The sequence below is a fragment of the Poecilia formosa genome, unplaced genomic scaffold (genome assembly GCF_000485575.1).
Source record: "Poecilia formosa unplaced genomic scaffold, Poecilia_formosa-5.1.2 Scaffold5, whole genome shotgun sequence".
Classification (NCBI taxonomy): Eukaryota; Metazoa; Chordata; class Actinopteri; order Cyprinodontiformes; family Poeciliidae; genus Poecilia; species Poecilia formosa.
The window spans coordinates 42,826-60,098 of NW_006799944.1; the positions used below are offsets into that span (position 1 = coordinate 42,826).

Genomic DNA, 17,273 nt, shown 5'->3' on the forward strand with positions numbered 1-17,273 from the left:
ATCACTTTCTTTTTGTCAAATGAAATATTGTGTTGCTCTAGGTTTGCTTCCAACCTTCCAGCCTTGTGATTTAATGTGTTGTATCAATAAACTTACAGCCTTTAACTGACTTGGTAAATATCTGAATGTGGGGTTAGGCTACAATAAAAGCTTGATTACCAGGAACATCAAGCTATAACTACGGCTCCTGTTGGGTTTTTTTCCCCGTCCACAGCGGTTAGTATCGAAAGTGAAACACTGACTGGGTCACAGGCCACCGGGCTCATTGGTCTTTTCCACAGAAAGGTGTAAGATTTCACAGTGGATCACTGATTCCTGTGTACTGACGCTCATGCTGGTTATAATGTTTCAGAAACAATCACAAATTACTGAGAAACGGGGTCACTGCTCCTTTCAACAAGTGTGAAGTGTGGCGCAGAAACTGTTTCAAATTATTCACAGACAACTTTGATTTTCATCTCTGTCCTAATGAAACATGTTGTCCAATATGCTGGATAACGCTGTCTCCTATTGGTGACCCCCTGTCATTACAAATGTAGCGTCTTCTCACAAAGACGCGATTGATAAAAATATAAATATGTCCCTCACTGTCTTCAGTGATAGCATGCAGTGTTTTATTGATCTTAAATAAGCAATAGGGTTACAATAAGTAAAGCTTACTTACAATAAGTAAAGCTGTGTGTCTGTATAAGATGAACCTGGATAGACAGATGATAAACGATAGGTTAGCATTGTTGGACATTGTCAGAGCCTTGCAACAGAAGGTTTGCTGTGGTTTGAGATCATATCAAAACAGTATGCATTTAAGTCTGAGATACATGCAAAATTATCTGATATGCAATTTTGAAAAATGGTTCTTTATGTATAAAGGATCACTCAGAAACAACCATGATTATTCATTGATACAGCTCAACGTTGGAATATTTTAATTCCTTTGTTAGGTTGTTCAGGCACTTGTAGTACCTGAATGACTCGCTCCACAATCTCATCATAAGCCTTTATCCACTGATCCAATTCTCAGGAGTAACAAAAAGGCAGGTGTATATCACAAAGTCAGTTTTCCAGAAGGCCTGAAAGCTGCACTGAGATATTTTTACCACATGCTATCATAACAATTTCGTACAAAAACATTTCACAATCTTAAGAGCATGATCACAGTCTGGATCATCAAGCAAGTGTTTCAACACTCAAGATAACCAGATCTTTCTATCAACTCTTCAGAGTGTTGTCTCTGCTTCAACAACCTTTGTTTATTTCTCCTAGCCTGCTTTTAATGTCTCATTTATCAAAGTTTAACAGTTTCACTCCACTGTCATTTAAATGAGATTTTTGTTTTTACAAGAATACTCTTATGTCACACAGCATAACAAAGTTTCACATTTTTAACTCCTATAAAGAGTAAGATAATCAAAAGGTGTTTTCAAAAACAATATGTGCTACATATCCGAACACTGAATTTCAGCTAAACCTGCCTTTTTTCTTTTTTTCAAAAAAATACTGGTGTGTTTTCATGACTTTATGTTTTTTTTGTTTGTTTTTTTTTTCCTGAAAGTACACCTTAAGGTGTTCCAACCAGTCACACGTTTTGTCATCAGACAACCTGAACAGGTTTGTCGGGATTTACAAGCTCACCTGCAGTGCGTGTTCTTTAGCACAATTGACACTGCTGAGGAGGACTGTTGGGTTCACACAGTTCCAACCTCGTCTTGGTTTGCGCTTCTAACTGATGAAAATGACCATCAAACACTTTCAGATCGAATACGACGCCATCAACAGAAGGAACATTTTTACCAACGGAGACATCATAAATGGACGGATCATCCTAGAAGCCGTGAAGAAAACAATAATCCAGTCGCTTGTTTTTAAAGCTACAGGAAAAGCTTCGCTTCGCTTAGTTAATTACTATGGGAACATAATAGACAGGGAGGATGAGAGAGATGATCAAATTCACCTGGACAAAATAAAATATTATCGAATCAAACAGGATATCCTGAAAGAAGGAGAACAAGAAGGTGACACGATTTTAATTTACTGTTCATTTAATTTTCTTTCACTAATTTAACAAGAGTTGACGATATTGATTAAACAAAAGCCTTTTCTGTTCCAGACTGGAACATCATTGAAAAAGGAAGGCATGTCTTTCCTTTCAGCTTCAAGGTACCAAACAGGTATGATTCCTTTATTTATTCTAGAGTTCATGTCTTTATCTCTTGTCAGACTGTAATCCTTTTTTTAAATATATATATATATATTTTGTTTAGCCGAAAAATACCTTCATCTTTCTGCTCAGTCTTTGGTCAAATTGTTCATACGTTGAAGGCAGAGCTGAAGCAATCGATGAAGCTGACAAAAAAAGCTGAAACTCACTTCACATTTGTGTGCAAACCATCCGTATCAGGACTTTTGGTGAGAAAGAAAGAACTGTTAAAAAAAATTGTCACACTTTAGCGAATTAAGAGATAGAAAACAAACAACATTTATGTAAGTCACAACGATGTGATGCCATTTTAGGCCCGTCAACATGGAAGCATGAGCAAAAACATTGCTCTTGGCTCTGGAAAGGTTTCAATGACCGTCCACACAAGGCAGAGAGGATACAAACAAGGCAAGTATCTGGTTTGTGAAAGTGAACATGCTGACTTACAAGCACAATTAGTTCTTCAGTAGACCTTATGCTCTGTCTTATATTGCTGGGGTTTGAAGATTTACAGAGTCTGTTGTAGTAAAAACAACGTTGGAATATTTCAAACAGTACAAATTTATGCATACTTTGCTCTGGAGTTTACTTAGAGGAAAAAGAGGAAAAGGGACTGAACATATTCTTTGTTAATACAAGAACCATAAAATTTAAAGTAACCATGTCTAGTGTGTTCTTTGCTCCAAAAGCATGCTCAACTATGAAAGATATGTTCTAACCTATTACTTGTCCCCTTGTTCAATCCATTTTGGCCTTAAATTATATTTGTATGATATTGTCTTGGTGTGTGATGCTGGAAGCTGACTATGTCTCTTCATTGTACAGGTGAGGCCCTCCGGGTCCGGCTTGAAATTGAGAATCTCTCAAGTCGTTCGGTCAAACCTAAGTTTGTACTTGACGAGAAGAAGATCTACTTTGGCATACACCGAAGTAAAATTCAGAAACATGAGATACTGAAGGAAAAGGCAGATGCAGTCGAATCATTCTCTGGCAAAACAACGGTAATAAAGGAGATCACCATCCCTCGAGAGCTTTCCCCGTCCATTTTGAACTGCTCCGTCATCAAGCTAGAGTACAGATTAAAGGTAAGCTTCACCTGTGGGACAGACTTGTTGTTTTTTGTAGATTATGTGTTTACACAGTCCAGTCTAAGACATGACTAGATGGTAGGACTGACCATCCAAGCATAACTTAAAAAGCACATATATGCGTGTGTGGGGTGTGTGTGTATAACATCTTGCTGAAAAGAAGGGACTATTTATTGTTTCTTTCCTCCCAGGTATATCTAGAAATCACATGTGAGGCAGACTTAGTGGTCAAACTCCCCATTGTCATCATACCTGAGCTATCGGAGGAGAATCCTTCTGGACGTCCAAATCAGCCAGCCTGGATGTCACAACTAATGGGTCTTCCACCTCCCTATGAAGAATATGCAATGTACCCTTCTTTTCCTTTTGGAGTTTAAAGAACTCAGATTTTAAGACTTCCTTTAAATGGGAATGTTATGGTTTTTGTATGACACACCAGCAGCAGTTTTTTCCAACCTCATCAGTGCCTGTGTTGTCTACAGCACAACTTGACAAATTTGCTGCACGACTGAGCCAAAGAAAACATGACTGAGATTATTTCCTTTAGAGAACACAACAGCTACTGCAGGCGACTTTAATATGAATTCACAAGGTTTTCTTTTTAAAGAAATGTCTAAAGTATGTAATGTAATGTTCATGAAAGGCTCTGTGATGGGCTAGAAATGTACACAGCCAGGAAGACCACACTCTAAGAAATAATCCTCTAAATTTACAGTAACATACTGGCAGCTATAGACGCCAGAAGTTTACTGTAAATGCACAGTAGCTGTACCATAATTAATCCTGACAATAAATTACCGTCAATGCAAGTACGGTATGGATACTGTGAAAGAACGGTAAACTTCTGGCGTTTATAGCTGCCAGTAGTTTACCGTTTTCTAAAAGAACGGTAAAATACTGGCGTCTATAGCTGCCAGTAGTTTACCGTTTTTTTTCTAAGAGTGCACCTCCTCTTCCCACTGAATGCTGAAGGCAATTTGTAGCCACTGAAACTTTTGATGCACTGTTTGAAATGTGTCTACATCCAGCTGGATCACAGAGTCAGAAATGCTGTAAAGACAGGGAAATGAAGCCCAATCCTTGTCTTACTTGGGGGTAAAATAATCTATTACTCTATCCAATATAACAGCATAAATTGGACAAAAGCAGTACTAGGGTAGTTGCAATAACAGACATAAAAGATGCCCATTTCAGCTGATTGTAGTCTCTCAGCTTCACTCTACAACTCAACAGAGAATTTCATCCTGATGATATTATAAATTAAATCTTCCTTTAGGAGTCTCCCTCATTTCATCAGCCTTCAGTAAGCCTTTTGGCTTGGGTTTGGCTAACGTATACACTTTTACTTTTTTAGCAACTGCTACAGTTGAGATCTTGAAATGCAATGAGAATGATTCGATTTGGTTAAGGTGTATCTTATTTAAGTCATAATGAGTGGGCTGTGGCAATACCACCTATATTTATGTTTAGATGTTTAGATAGACTGTTTTTGTCTGCATGTGGTACACAATGGATCAGGTTTTTCTTTAAACAGGATAGAAAGCATTTGATGAGATGGGAATAGTGGTGGCCTCTTTCTTTTGACTTCTCATTTTTAAGATTGTACATCATCATTTTAGCATCTCTCAGAAGTGACCTCTTTAGGCTACTATTTGATTCAAGTAACCTTTTACCTCAATTTAAACATACTATGCTCATATTTGTTTACATTTTAATTTTATTTGATCCCTTTTGATCCCCAGTTTTATTGATTTCACTTGTTATAACTAACTCTATATAGGCTGAATAATGTATATTTCGTTAAACTGCACTTTGGTCCAATTTGTGTTGTTTCAAATGTACTTTTAATAAACTAAAAGTTGTAATTTTTGAATCTTTAAACTTTGATTTTTTTTTTCTCCACCTTTTTGTTTACAGTAACTACAGAATATACAAAGTGATTTACTATTAACTGATTCATTGTACCGACTGATTCTTGCTAGGACAAACATAAACTTGCACACATGCAAAACATCGTCCCTTTGCATATTCACTTAAACTGATGCAGCCGTCGCCATCCTGGCTAGAGTTACCTCTGTGAAAAGGACACCTGCAGGATTGATTACGTGACCTGTTCAGACACAGTTACCCATTCTGCACTGCAGTCCACTGTTCCAGTAACGCCAGCATCCCTATTTATCAAAGAGAGGTCATCATCCTAATTTTAACTCAGTTTCAGCTGTCAGGGAGAACGTATTTAAGCGCATAGATCTTTTATCACAGCATTTACTGTATTGATGTCGTCCTATCATGACTGTGAAGCATTTCTCAGTGGAGTATGACAAAGTGAAGGACCAAGGCACCTACTCCCCAGGGGACGTTCTTTCTGGAAAAGTAACCGTGGTAACCACCAAGGAGATCAAAGTGCAGACCTTTTTGGTCCGAGCTAAGGGAAAGACTAAGGTGAGTTGGTACGAACAAGAAGGACAAAACTCCATCTTCCGCAGCAACAAGAAGAAATACTTCTATTTTGAGCATATAATTCTTCAGGACAAAAACAAGGGAGATGGTATGTTTTGTAATTTATCTTCTGAGATTTATTTTTTTTTCCGTTAAAATAATTTGGTGAATTCCCATTTAGTGTAACATTATTTCTCTTTTAAGGTTCAGAAATCATGGGTGCTGGGATTAATGTTTTTCCATTCAGCTTTGTGATTCCAAGCAGGTATGAGTTATTCCCAGATATAAACTGACTTTCAGCTGCATGTAAGAAACTTGGATAAGAAAGTAATGTTATCTTTGGGTTCCGCCCTTACAGAGACATGCCCTCATCTTATAGAGGCAAATGTGGTGAGATCACATATAGTTTGCGAGCTCATTTGACTCAATCAATTTGGCTTGTACACAAAACCAAGACTGAGTTTCCCTTTCTAACCAGCTCTGAGTTTCCTTTTGCCTCCAAATCAGAAATGATAATCATTGGGCTGAAGGTGAGAAATTATTTTTGATTTCCTTGTTTTCCACTTCATCTGAAAGAAGATCTGAAAGTCTGAGATTATTTTCTCGCGTTTGTGTTGATTTGATAGGAGCAACAGCATGCAACCAGGATTTCATTTTGTGGCTCAGGGAAGGTTACCATGAATGTGACCTCTGAAAAAATGGGCTTAAAGCAAGGTAAGTAGATTTCACACAGGCACCTCAGAAAGTAAGCATCCACACTTACAAAGAAATCAAAACAAATAAACACTGAACAACTTAACAAGAAAAGGCTGAAAAAGAGAAGAAAAAGGAAGAAAACCAGTTAAATTTGTGTTTGGAAAACATCAGTAGTAATTCTTAAATAGTTTGCTCCAAGGTAAGATATAATAAGCATCTTACAATGTTCACAAGTAAATTGTCAGACAATTTGACAGACGCATTGTCTGTCAAATTCTCTGAACATTATAAATGGTGGCAATTGAGCACCATTATCACCATTAATTGAGGTAATGGTGTTGAGCGCCATTACCTGCATGCTTGCTAAGCACACAAGACTTCACTGCTGAAGAAAAAGCACAACGGAAGTTCAAACATTGACACAGAGCATTTAGAAAACCCAGTGAAACAAAGGAAGAACAGAACATATTGATGAGGTTAAAATTTAACTCTTTCAGTCTCACTGCACACACGTATAGGACATGGCATTTCACGTTACCCACTAAGCAGCACGCCAAGATGGATTCTAGGAGGTAAAATCATTATGGTGGGGGGCTTTCTTCAAGCACAGCACTTGTAAAGTTCATATTTTTGAAGGAAGGATGAACTGAGAAAAGGGCCTGACTGAAATTCAATTAAAAAAAAAAAATCTTTGGCAAGAACTAAGCATCAGACAGCTCGCAAGAACCCACATCCCATTATTTTCAAGATCTGTTGTACTAAAACGATTTATTCAAGTGATTTTAATTGCTTTTTTTTTTTTTCAAATTTAATTCCACATTTAATTCCCCAGATTTACTTATGCTGATTTCTTTGTCTACGTACTACTTGAACTTTATGATATCCTCAGAAGTATATATTAACTGAGCTAAACATTAACATGATCAAAACTCATTGATCTTCAGAAATATATTCCTTCAGTGTCTATTTCTAAAATGTTTTTTTCTTTTTTACATCTGTTTGAATGTAAAACTGTAGGAGAGGCAATGGGAGTCTTCGTGGAGGTACTCAATGCCTCTGCACACTCTGTAACGCCAAAGTTCTACCTGTGTGAGAAGCTAACCTTTGTGGCCCATTCAAGGAAGAAAGTGCAAACAAAGGACATCTTGTTCGGGATAGGAGACGCTGTTCCAGCTGAGGGCATTCACACTGTAACCAAAGTATTGATCATCCCTCCACACCTTCCCGCCACCTTCTTCAACTGCAGCATGATGAATCTGGAGTACAGAATCAAGGTATCTATGGTTGTTACATAATGAATTCGGACAGCTGTCTCACACGAGAGTTTATTGATATTATTCTGCAATTTCAGAACTATACATGAAATAAGAGGGCTGCTGTTTTCAGAAATCAATACTGTTGCTTAATGTTTTCATTTATTTTGCAAACTAAACATTTTTAAGTGCTTGAATCGAATCATGAAAAGAGCTCCAGAAACTGACTGCATGATGGGAAAGACAGCAAGGAGGAGGAGGGGTTAGAAGCCTCATGGCTCATCGAGGGAGGCGTTTCGTATTACAGCTCAACCTGTTCCATCTTGCCATCCACTCAAATAGATTTGCATGTGAGCTCTTAGAATACAATTGCTCACTGAGGCATGTGCTAGTGTTAAATAGGTCAGTTATCCAGGTGTTGTCATTTTTTCCTGGGTTCATAAGATACAATCTTTTATTTTTATTATTCTGTGCTCTACAGATCACTCTTGGTGTCCCCTTGCTGAGAGACGCAGAAATTAAACTCCCTCTGGTCATCCTCCAGGGTTCGCCAAAACCTCTTCAACAAAAACCAAAAAGATCCATCTGGTTTAGAAAACTCCCTGTTTAAAAGAAGAACAAAAAGGGTGTACGTACATTGCTCTGAGGTTGTAATGCAGGGTTTATGGCTATGTACACAGCTGTTGATATTTTTGTAACTGCATTTACATTTCTTACAGGAATGATTTCTGTTGCTGTCTAAACCTGAAATGCTGTTCAACACTATATGTGCATGTCCACTAGATGGAGATGTCAGCCATTTAACTTAAATGGTTTTGTTGGAAATCCAGAGCTGTTTTGTTGTTTCGATGTATGTTATAATAAATCACTGGTATATCCCACATTAAACATCAAAAATACAAAATTTGGTAAAATATGTCAAATAGTCCTGTTTTGCTTGGGTCAAAAATCAAATATCACATTTTCAAATAGGAAAATGTGCAGAACAATCCAATCCCGATTGAAAAACGATTCGGGGATAATGTATCCAAATAACCAAAATATGCGATTTTTGAAAAGATATATTTGGAATATATTTCTGTATCAATATACTTCACTGGGATTTCTTTTGACAGAGAAGTCGACGATAGACTTCTGGAGGAATTCATCTCCAAATCTCACGTAGAATCTGTGAAACTGAAAGGACAAATGTGCACTTTATATAAATGTGACAATAAGAAAACAATTGTTGCCACAAGCCATATAGGGTGCACAACAAAATGGTGCTATCAGAGATGTTTTGGTTGAGTCAACTGTGTTTTTGGCCTAAATAAAGAAACATTGTGTTGGGAGAGTCACGCAGAGGGGATGCTCTTCGACAGCTGGGATATTGAAGCTGGTCAGAGTTGATGAGGCGATGGATGGAGCGAAATGCAAGACAATAAGAAAACCAGTTAGATGATGCAAATGACTTGAGACTAAAGCAGAGGTTCACCTCTGAGCAGGACAATTAAAATGAATAATATGCAATTGAGATCCAATAGTTTCTTGTGAAATGGTTTGAACTTACATGTCCTATTCGCTTCATATGGACCAACTATAACACTTTTACACAGCATCCAATTTCAGACACTGATTGGGAGCCAAATTGGAGTTAATTGCCTTGCTTATGGGCTCTTTAAAGCAGTAAAAGAGGCTGGAACTGAACCCTCAATTTCTGCCTACAAGATAGTCAACTTGTATCTTCCTACTGACCCACAGCTGCCCGATCATAAAATCTGAAAAGTTTTACAAAGGGACATCTTAGGAAAATAATCCATTTGTTCAGTTTGGTGTACACATGAAAGTGTCCATTTAACTTAAACCAACTTTTTATCTAGAAACTCAATGTAACATGACATCTTTCTGCAGCACATACAGAACCTTCTCAGTTTTTAAAGGATCCAAGTGTTCTTTGAACTTCCTGAGAACATTCATGAGCATGAACAGTTCCAGTCATTAAGTTGACTAAGTCATCTGACTTATTCATACATACGAAGCTATTTGTTTACAAGTATAAAACAGAAGATGAAATAGAAACAGTTGTTATGAAATTACATGTGGAGGCATATAGACAAATACACCCAGAGCTGAAATTACTAAGTTCATCTAACTAACTCCAAATTATGTGATCTGTCATTCATTTCACCAGTGTAAATGATAAGGTTACGTTTTTCACATGTATATGTGTCTGGTTAGACAATAGAAGTGTACATTCACTGAAAAAAAGATGTACACGTTTGTTTTTATCTCTGTCTGAAGTTAAGTCAGACCAAACTTCTCTTGTTTAAGGTCAGTCAGACTTATTAAAACTGTTTCTATTTCCTAAATTCCATAGTAATCAGAAGAAATAGATTTCCTCAGACTTGGGTTAAATGTTTTGAGTTTTCTTCCATAAGGCTGTTACAGTAGTTTTCTGGAAGTCTGATCCATTCCTCCTGACAGGACTGATGTGAACCACAAATTCTCTAAAGTAGGAATCTCTAATTCCAGTCCTCAATGTCCAGCGTCCTGCAGGGATGCGTCCTTGGTCCAATACACCTAAATCAAATGGATGAATTATCTCCTCCTGCGATGGACTGGCGACCTGTCCAGGTTGTACCCCGCCTCTCACCTGAAATGTTTCGCTGCAGATAGCCACCATCACACCTCCTGACCCCACTGGGGACAAGGGTGTGAGAAAATGGATGGATGGATGAATTATCTCCTCAGTCAAGTTCCCCAAAGTCCTGCTAATGTGTGTTTGAACACATGTAGGTGTGTTCAAGGACAACTGAGTAAAACAAGGATAAAAACATTTAACATATTATTTTCTTTTTCATTTTTATAATTAAAAATAGAAATGTTTGATACATTTTTAGCCTTCAAATTAAACCATATGGGTTAGTATAGGCTAGTATTCGCTACTAAATATGCCAGTGTTAAACTGTATACAGAATGCGAGTCAAAAAACTAAAATTAGGATTAGATTTAGATGGTAAAGCTTTTTCAGGATCATCCTTGCCTAAGCACACATATTGCAACCAGAAGAAATAGTTCCTCAAAGGGACATTTATGATTTGACAGAATATGTAAGCGAAACCAAGCCCATGTTCTTGACATAGACTCTGAGATCTTCCTGGACCAGAGACGGAAAGCACTGCACATTTCTTGGTCGAGGTTCCTCCAGGAAATAGTGTGTCCAGGAAACAGAAGGAGTCGACTCAAGACAGAACTCCATGATTCACACAAAACTAATAGAAAGGAAACACTGCACTCACGTGTTTTGTTGGAATAAACATGTTTCGCTCTTAGAATTTAAAAGTTTGATCACATACTGCTCAACTGAGTGTGTTTGAGCATCCAAGCTTTTGACTTGCACCATAAATAGCCCAAATGTAGCTTAGTCTGCCTCATCCGTCTTTGTGCAGGGGATGTTGATTGGGTATTACGAGGGACACATTGAGATAGATTCATCTAATCCCCAGCAACACCTGCATGAAGACGTCTCTCGAAAATTACTCTGGCTTAGATTTGGCAGCGGCCGTAGTCTTGACTGTGCTTGTAGTCGAGCTTGCCTGGTAACCATTCTGGCTCTGCGCAGGGTGTGCAGGCTACGAGCCAGCCGGCTCCTATAACACACACAAACACACACGCAGCAACTACACACCACCATACCACAGCCCTCTGTACTTTTGGAGAGCTGAGCACGGAGGTGTGGCCTCTGGCACCTCCCATTGCCGTAGCCAGAACGAGCGCCATGACAACCATGTGGGCCTGCAGGCGTCTCCCTGTCTTCATCGGCCACGGTTGCCATGGCAACTCCCCACGGGGGCTCCCGCAGATCAGCGGGATGGGCGTCCAGTTGACTAACCCTCTCCCAGCTGGGGAACGGCTGAGAGAGAGTGCAGGAGAGCGGAGTGAAGGGGAAGGGAGGGGAGGATGTGTGTGCCTCTATGCGTGCGTGACCGTGTGTGTATTTGTGTGTGTGTGTGTGTGGGATGGCACAGTAGAGCCTGGAGAGAGAGAGAGAGAGCGAGAGAGAGAGAGAGTGATAAAGAGATAGACTGCTAAAGAAGGAGAGAGACCTCAGACGGAGGCACGCTGGAGACGGGTAGTCTGCCCTGCTGAAGTGGCCTATCTCTGCCTACATGCAGCCTTAGCAGCCTGCAGCAGAATAAATTCACAAGCTCTTCTTAAAAGATGTTCAAAATCTTCAACTAGACTCTCAATGGCTGCGGCCCGATCGAGCAGCTCTGATCCGACCCGTGCTTGTTTAAATAACTATGTACAAACTTAAAATGTCATTACCCTATGTGCTTCCTCTAATGTGCCCATCAAAGATTATTGTATCAAAAACACAGTGTTTATTCCTTTCCACAGTTTTGTCAGTGACAAGTACCACAAGTTTGGATATGTTGTAAATGGGCCACAGATGGCTGCTGTTGGAAGGAGAAACTGAATCTCTTAGTCCATTGGCTGGAAAGACTGAGGGGCTTTTTCTACTGTCTAATTGCTCCAAGCTGTGTCCCCTTAAAGGTCCCAACCGAAAAGTATTTAAGAATATTCATTAAAGATCTGATTCTCTGCAGGGTCTAATCTCATTTGCTCATTAACCTTGGTGTTGCTTTCCATGCCTAAAACCACAAAAACTGAGATTATGGTTCAGTTACGTTCATCATAATGAAGTCTTTATTTTGGAAAAAAGAGAAAGATAAACTTCCCATCGTAAACATTTTGTGATCTATTATGAGTGCAGAAACATTTGCTTTCTTGTTTTGTTTTGTTTGTTTTTCCATATAAAATGTTTACAATATTTAAATGTATAAAAAGAGATACAAGGCAATTTTGTCAGTGTTACAGAAGGCAAGATGCCAAAAACATTCAACTATTTAAAAGAATCTACAGCTTTTTTAATTATTTTCTCTATTATTCGTGCAATAATACCTCTAACCTAAAACTATCTCTACATAAAGTGTGTGGCTATACTGTGCACTTGTAGTGGTAACCTTTGGAATTACATTTCTTTTATGGTTTAAAAAAAAAAGAAACATTGACAGGAGTTGTTTGATTACAGAATTGTAAAAAACAAACAAACAAACAAACAAACAAAATCTGTTCAGAATTATTTATGAAACTCAGAGAAGCAGCCACCCCTGCACAGGTGGACGTTGCATATCTTGCAGCCAAACACACTTTCATGTCGCAGCCCCTTGTTTGTGCAGTTCCTGCATCGCCGAGAGCGCTCCGACATGCGCTCCAGCCGATGTCCATACTCTATGGGCGAGTCTGCATGCCTCTTGCGTGCCGCTCGCTCCATGCCCCTCGCCCCCTGGTAGTCTCCAATCAGCTGCTGTGCCAGCCGTACACGGAAGTGGCGCTGGGTGAACTGCTTCCCGTTGAAGCCCGCTGGCGGTGTGCCCCCACGGGTCTCCCTAAGTATTACATAGGCATTGACGATGCACAGATTCACATAAAACCACAAGAAATAGCGCCACCACTTCTTGCATGGCCTTCCGACCTGGTAGCATTCCCTCAGCTGGTCACACAGGTCCACCCCCCTCATGTTCTCCTGGTACAGCAGCAGTGGCAGGGGTCGGGGCACGCCGAAGGAGAAACTAGAACCATCCAGGCTGTCGCTCTCCCCCTCTCCGTCTGTGTCCAGCTGCTGACGGCCCGGACTGATTCCCACAATCCCAGGTGTGGAGTTGGTGGAGAGGCAGCTAACCATCTTGATATCCCGGGTCACCGTAGCAACCAGGTTGCCACGCTGGCACTGGTAGAATTCCCCTTGACACAGCTTTCCCACGTTACGAGGGCGGAGGACTTCTGGGTAGCCTTTTCGCCCAGCCTGAGTGGGCCCGCAGGCGTACAGTCCATCCCTCAGCAGTCTCTGGAGGAGGGGCACAGAGGTGAAAAAGCTGTCCATGAACACATGGTGGTACTGACCCTCCAGACCTCGCACAAGAGAGCTCACCACCCTGTAACCCAAAGAGGCCGCTGCCTCATCATCGCTGGGCTTGCCTACATAGATTTTCGTCCTGTGGCAGTAACCTGAGCGGGAGTCGCACAGCATCCATACTGTCAGCCCCTTCCTCAGGGGCTTGGAGGACATGTACTGGGTGGGAGAGAAGCGCCTCTTTGTGGCAATGGCGCACTTATCTATGGTCAAGCAGCGGTTGGGCGAGTATGCATCCCACATTGTGTTCTCCACCACATCCAGGAGAGGCCTGATCTTAAAAAGGCCGTCATATCCACGCTCCCCACGCACAGGCTCAGAGTCCCGGTCACAAAGCTGGAGATACTGGGTGAGTTTCTCAAAGCGTCTGGCCGTCATAGTTTTTTTAAAACCCGCATTCCCAATAAAAATGTCACTGGCCCAGTACATGCCAGTGTCTGGAAGCTGATTGATGCCCATCAGAATATTCAGACCCACATAAGCTTTCATCTCTCTAACATCAGTGGGGTGCCAGTGGGGGTCTGATTTCCCACTCCTTCTCTGCCGATAGAGGGCGTAATTGTTTGTTTGTTCTACCATGTGTTCAAAAAGAGAATCTGGGAAGAGTATCCGGAAATAGTCACGGGTGTCAGCTTCGTCCCCGAGCGAGTGCTGAGGGCCACTGGCGGCGGAGAACGGTTCGATCGCGATCACCTGGTCCGGTTCGCCCCAGAAGTCTGGAGACGTGCAGTCCTCCTCCAGGTCCTCCTCAAAGCCGAAAAAGCTCCTGCGCTCCTCCTCCTCCTCCAGATCGGAGAAATCAATATCCGAATCGTTAGAGTTGGTGTCGGAGCAGTTAGTGGAGGTGGAATAATAGCAGTCCTCCGCGTAGTCCTCATCGTCGTGCTTGATCCCGTTGCTGCCGGTGACCAGAATAATGTTGCAGCCTCCTCCCGCGATCAGGCTGGCCGCGTCCGCAGTCTCCGCCGCGGCTGCCGTGCTCGTCACTCCATTCTCTCCCTCGCCGTCCTCCGCCGCCTCCCGCGTCTCCTCGTCTTCCTCCTCGTCCGAGTCCGGCTTTCTGTTGGGAATTTCAAACCACTTCACATCGGCCGAAAGATTAAGCGGGGCGTCTTGGCTGTCGCACTCCGTGCTACTTTCTGTGTCCGCGCTAGTTTCCAAAATAGTAAAAAGCTCTCTCCCTTTTCTTGCCGTCGCCATGTCGGGGTATTAAAGTGCCCCTGCATGAGTCTTTTTATGTATGTGGGCTTTTTTCAGCGTGAAAAAATGAATAATCTCACGAACCGCTCACCCGAAATGAACTGATGCGCTCTTAACAGCAGCCTGTTCTTAAAAAAACTTGCAATTTGCGGACCTATGCGGCGCCTATAAGCTCGGTTCTCATTGTTTCCGCTCCTGGGTTTTTCTGGGCTTTGTAGCGCAGTGTGGCCGCAGACGTCAGAAGCTGCATGCATGTCCTGCTTTGTAGGGCGTTTTGCGACTGCAGCTGGTGGGGTTGCTAGTTCGTTAGGCTGGCAGATGGCCGCTCGCTGTTCTAATGCCCGCTGGCATTCACCGCCATCAATAAGCTGTATACCAATTTATGCAGAAAGCATTGTTTGTAATAGAAATGATCAAAAAAACAAATACATTATGTGTAGTTGCATCTCAAGTGACAAAAACTTTACAAGCAAGCAGATGTGACAAACAGACACAGATCTTAGACCCACTCCAGTATTTGTTGCATTAAAGTTGATTAAATCCCCCCCTTTTTTTGGTATTAATTGCAACAAAACGTACAAAAAATGCACATGTGATGAAAGTGCAGCAGGTGCCGTTTCCCCACACCAAGCACACCTCCCCTTACTCATCCCTTTACTTAAAGGACTTCTCCCTGAACTCGGGCAGAGGAGCACTATGTTCATTCATAAACATGCTTCCTCCCTCTGACAGGTTTCCACATGAATCTGAAGCCCTATAGGCTATTGTAGAATTAGGAACCTCCCTCTAATTTATGAATGTGGGAAGAATAGTGTTTAACTTCAGAACTGAGGATTACCCCTGCAGTTTGTGTCTGCTGACCAATAGATAACCTGATTGTTTACGGGCAACACTGATTACATTTTCTGGGGGAGAAACAGAACTTGAGAGATTCAAATGTTTTAGCCATTACTGTTTTCTTCTGCACCGGGACATGAGTCAGTTTGAGGTTTTTACTGTGCGATGACTTTGTTGAAAAAGTATTCAACAAAAAATGTTTAACATGTACTAGTTAGTTTTATGCCTAACAGAAAAGCAGTGATGATTCCGAATGTTGCAATATTAATGTAGCATATTAATCATTGCAGTTCTTATAATGTTAGTTATTTATTGTTATTTTAATGCAACACAAAAAGTAACAACCGAAACACCTTCCGTACTTTGCAGATTATATTCTTTTCTTACTTTGCTAGTTTTAGAGCAACACTAATGTAACAAGACAACATCCAGGGCTGAATCTATGAAGATGTAGAGCCCTGGGCTACAGTCAGTTTGGTGCCCCCTACATATAACTGACTCAAACATCAGAGTTCTCAGTCCAGAAATGTGCAGGCACAGAGGATGAAAGAGACCACCCTCGGAGGGTGAGAAGGGTTTTTTTTTTGTATACACACACACACACACACACACACACACACACACACACACACACACGCACACACACACACACACACACCTTTTTGTAGCCCTTAAATAATTTTTTTGTGTACATTGAGAATGTCAATTTATTCTCTCCTGCTGCCATGTAAATGCATTTTTATTCTTTTTAAGTTATATCTTTCAGACTATTCATTCTTCTCTATTGCCTGTAATGGGTATTTATTTATTTATTTATTTTTTGTCTATTTGCTGTGGAACTGCTAAACCAGGTCATGACTTCCGACTAATCAGTTTTGTGAATCTGCCATTTTTGTTTCTTACAACAATTTTGTAGTCCAAGTTCAGTTATGCCAAAGTTTCATGTAGACATGTCCAAATGTTTGCTTCTAATGTTTATTGACGAACACTATTTCTTACACCCTCTCCCCCCCCCAGGCATCAGAGCCTCTTCGAAGTGTCTGGTTAATTTTTTGTTTTCTTTTTTTCACTTAAGGACAAGTGCTTCAGCAACCTCTACCAATATCAAAAGGGATTTTATGAAAGACTTTGTTTGATTTAGAGTCAGTTCCTTCTCTCTATAGAAACAAGGAACACAGCAAAGCAGTAGGCTGCTAATAACGCTAAAATGACAACAAAGCTTAGTTCAGACATGAATTTTGCATGTTGATAATAACATCCTGACCATTAGTTTGATAGTATAATTGAATCTTCTGTTTCTGTTAGCGCTGTGTGCTAGCTGTTAGCTGCCTCCGTGAGGATATAACTGTACTGCATGTTTTTAATATAAGTATTTGGTTTTGTTTTTGCAATTTTTGTCTTGGGGGAGGGGAACACATAATCCAAATGTGTTCATTAACGTTCTTGAATCTCCCATTAGCTAACTCCTTAATTATGTCAAGACTTCGTTTGCTTCATTCATGTCGTGGTAGCATTAATATTTTAACAGGTATCTGACAAGCATGGACGCTATAGTTAAACTACGCCTCTTCCTGTAGGTAGTTGGCATGGATAGTGAGGGTGTAATA

General features: G+C 40.7%; 2 protein-coding genes across 2 annotated transcripts; both read left to right on the plus strand.

Annotated features, from left to right (window-relative positions):
- Window positions 1-1,638: 1,638 nt before the first annotated feature.
- LOC103145006 (arrestin domain-containing protein 3-like) lies at window positions 1,639-4,218 on the plus strand. Its single transcript, XM_007562231.2, has 6 exons — window positions 1,639-2,012; window positions 2,108-2,168; window positions 2,262-2,406; window positions 2,512-2,605; window positions 3,023-3,282; window positions 3,477-4,218. The coding sequence occupies exons 1-6, from the start codon at window positions 1,727-1,729 to the stop codon at window positions 3,660-3,662; spliced, it is 1,032 nt and encodes a 343-aa protein (XP_007562293.1). The 5' UTR covers window positions 1,639-1,726; the 3' UTR covers window positions 3,663-4,218.
- A 1,216-nt stretch (window positions 4,219-5,434) lies between these two features.
- Window positions 5,435-8,573, plus strand: LOC103147056 (arrestin domain-containing protein 3-like). Its single transcript, XM_007565213.2, has 6 exons — window positions 5,435-5,833; window positions 5,929-5,989; window positions 6,083-6,254; window positions 6,351-6,438; window positions 7,438-7,694; window positions 8,155-8,573. The coding sequence occupies exons 1-6, from the start codon at window positions 5,575-5,577 to the stop codon at window positions 8,281-8,283; spliced, it is 966 nt and encodes a 321-aa protein (XP_007565275.1). The 5' UTR covers window positions 5,435-5,574; the 3' UTR covers window positions 8,284-8,573.
- Window positions 8,574-17,273: the final 8,700 nt, after the last annotated feature.